This window comes from Triticum dicoccoides, chromosome 4A (genome assembly GCF_002162155.2).
Source record: "Triticum dicoccoides isolate Atlit2015 ecotype Zavitan chromosome 4A, WEW_v2.0, whole genome shotgun sequence".
Taxonomy (NCBI): domain Eukaryota; kingdom Viridiplantae; phylum Streptophyta; class Magnoliopsida; order Poales; family Poaceae; genus Triticum; species Triticum dicoccoides.
Window position 1 is genome coordinate 77526193 of NC_041386.1, and position 3511 is coordinate 77529703.

General features: G+C 39.0%; 1 protein-coding gene across 3 annotated transcripts in view; it reads left to right on the plus strand.

Annotated features, from left to right (window-relative positions):
* LOC119285084 (cell cycle checkpoint protein RAD17-like) overlaps positions 1-3511 on the plus strand; it is an 11243-nt gene that overhangs the window by 1373 nt on the left and 6359 nt on the right. For 2 of the 3 annotated variants that reach the window (XM_037564297.1, XM_037564298.1), the window contains 2 exons: positions 1046-1132; positions 2854-2901. In XM_037564297.1, the coding sequence (XP_037420194.1) occupies positions 1046-1132; positions 2854-2901 (135 nt within the window). The remainder of the gene's footprint in view (positions 1-1045; positions 1133-2853; positions 2902-3511) is intronic. The other variant, XM_037564296.1, reaches the window with a different exon arrangement.

The following is a 3511-nucleotide window of genomic DNA, read 5'->3' on the forward strand; positions in this document are numbered from 1 at the left end:
ACACGCGCCAGTTAAACCAACACAAATTGCATTGCTATTTGAGTGGGGTGCTGTTCATTGTTCAACATACTAAGTTGTTTCGTCACTACTTGACTGGGAAGTTTACATAGTGTTATATTTAAGCCGCTCAATTGACTATGTTTTGTACAGTGTAGCTCAGTTAAATCATGGATTCTTTGGTACTTGATAAAACTCCCTAAAGTTGCAACCTTTTTTTATATAGATTTTAGAACACTGGACATATGCTCAATTAGATGTTCTTTGCAGTACCGGAGCTATGATGCTTGCCTACATCAGCATGTATATATTTCATGATTGCCATACGCTAACAGAACATCTGGGAAATGAGACGCTGTCCTGTAGGCTGTGTTGCTTACCTACTTGTCAGTGATCTTTTGTATCAGACACGATAGTGTCAATGTGAAAATCTTCATGTATGGAAGACTATATAGTTTGATTGGGCTCAGCAATCTTCGAATAACTCAGCAGCTCAAGAGGCTCCTTTGAAAGGAAACCAGTTATCCATATCACTTCCAGCATATGTTTAATTTGATTTCATACTTGATCATTACGTTTGCTGCTTAGAGAACTTGTTCTATATTTATTTAAGCCACACAGGATCCTCTTGCAAGGAATATAAATGTTGGCTAATAAAGTGTTCTGTTACTTTGGGATGAATGTTGTGCATTAAGCCATGGCCATAGACAATTTTTTTTACCCCTTTTTTGCTGACTTGACTTTTCCTGGCCTTTTGCGGCATGGACAAGCAGCGAAATGACGTGCAAGAATCAGCCATATAACAAAATCTCAACCATCTGGATACTTACACTATATAGCCCACATAGGTTTCTATTCTTGAGTAATGTTAATAGTTCCTCTCTTTCCTATTTGTAGATTACCAAGATTTTTCTTCCAGAGAATTCTGACATGTTCATGCCTTTATTTCTTGTCGTTTCTAAAAATGTAGCAAAATTATTACATAAGTAAAGCCACCTTTGTCTATAACCCTGTAAGTTTTTAAATATGTTGATTAGTCTACTTCTAGGCAGGGTCTATGCGTCAAACGGAAGAGCTTTGGATTGACAAGTATAAACCACTCTCATCGGGAGAGCTTGCTGTTCACAAAAAGAAGGTTGGTCACTTTTCTGTTGTAGCTACATATATACTCCCTCCGTCCCATAATATAAGAGCGTTTTTGACACTACACTAGTGCAAAAAACGCTCTTATATTATGGGACGGAGGGAGTATATATTATGATATGCATATTGTCTATATCATTGGTTTTATTTCATTCTGTGATGGACCTGCTTGGTTTAATCTCTTAAGGTACTGCACCATCTGTAAATATATTTTTGCATTAAGCGTCCTGGCTTTCAAAACCTTTGTACTGCATCAGGGTGTTGATGTATGAATTGAAGTTGTTCATAGTTGAGTTTCACCGTGCGTAAAACCAAGGTTTATGAGTCGAGTTGCTGTCGTACTTACTCATAGACTATCTGTGACTAGTCTCATCTGCTACTGGATTAGTCAAATACTGGCCTTGCATTAGACTTGCTACAAATGCGACAACTACTAGCCTATGCTACACAATTTGGAGGAGGGAGGCAAAATTACATGGCTACATGCTGAATCAGAAGCACAGTATCTTGATATCAGATTGCCAGAGGCACATGTAAACAATTACTTGCTGAATCAGAGTCCACAAGCTAATCACAATTTCATATGAAGATAAACTACACAACTAACACATGTACATGCTGCTCATACTAGATACTAATCATCTAACTATTTGCTAGTCAGCTGCACACTAGATAGTACCTACACAGAGAGGCGTGAGAGGCAGGAGAGGAGCGCAGAGCAGAGCAGGAGGAAGGAGAGGAGGGGGTTCACTTATCTGAGGCCTGAGCTTGGTGGTGGTGACAACCTTCAGTCGCCCCTACAGTGGGCAGCGGCTTGACCTGAGGAAGACAGGGAGCTAGGGTTGATCCGGGCTCGCTAGGAGGTGTATCTCCTTCAGGATGGGCTTGATCTGATGTGAGCTCAATCTGATAATGGGCTGTTGTACACTGAGTTGCGCAACGTTACCCTTGACCAGTCGACTAATCACTCACTTTTCCAACCAGTTGAGTTGAGACCCTTGTATTGACTCATAGACCAGTAGAGTGATTCTCAATCATTGCGATAGAGTAACTTTTACAGAAGTACAGATTTGATGTAAAAACTATCACACAACTACAGATTTAAGGACCAATTTCACAGAACTACAGATTTCGGGTATTTTATATTAAATCATTATGGGTTTAACCACACACCCAGTTTCCTATCCAATCTGACTGCCCGGACCCATTATGATTTCTTTCAGCAGCAATGTACCCATGTTGTGTCCAGAAATTTTTCTGAACAATCAATGCAGTGAAGATATTGCTCAATTTTGGTGTTAAAGATTGTGCATATGCTGCTTTGAATATGGTATGGATGGCTCAGTGAAGATATTGCTCAATTTTGGTGTTAAAGATTGTGCATATGCTGCTTTGGATATGGTATGGACGGCTCAGTGAAGATATTGCTCAAATTTTTACCATGCCGACAGCAGGAGTATGTGTGGGGTTAGTGGTCCAGAGGGGTTTCTCGTGCATCGCTACCGAGAGGCTGCATGATGGCCCCTGTGTGGTCAGGTCAGATGGGAAAATTTGGCGCATGGTTGATCCTATAGCTAGATACAAAATGCCCTGCACATGTGATTATGTGAATTTGACCCTCAAAAACAGTTTTGTGATAATCTGTACATTAAACAGTAGTTTATAAAATGAGCAGGAACTTTCTATGCGTAATATTCATTTGTCTCCTTGTAGGTTGAAGATGTAAAGAACTGGTTGGAAGAAAAGCTGAAGGCACCAAAGGTGATTGTTCTTTGAATGCACTGAATAGGAAAAAAATTCCAACTTAGTGGAATATGTTTAGGATAATCTGCATATTCACCGAGGTCATGATATATTAACTCTATGAGATGGGTTAGGATAATCAGAAGATAAGCTACTGCAAACCAGATGGGACTATTCTTCTGTTATTTCCACTTACAGTTCTCAAATTGGCATTGATTGCTTTTATCAGTACCTAGAACGGTCACTGATTAGTATTTTCTGGGGGCATGTAGAATGCACTTGCATCCTTGAGGTGTACCAGTGCACTAGGCCATAAAAAAACACCTAAAAGTCACAAAAAATTCTGACATTAACAGATTAACTAGTGGCATAAAGATAATACACACATATCCAAACTTGGTTCACAATTTCATTAACGAAGAGGACGATGAGGCTATTAATAGTACCAATTCACATCTAGCATCAATATATCGTTGTGGCACTATTCACAGACCAATTTGTCCTTTTTGTTTCTTGAGTTGTGTGTGAAATTTAAATTCTAAAAATTTATGAAATGGTATGTACATGCTGTTAATTTCTTTTAGATTTTGTAAATGCTTTTTGAAGTTTAAACTGGAGGCCTAGTGCA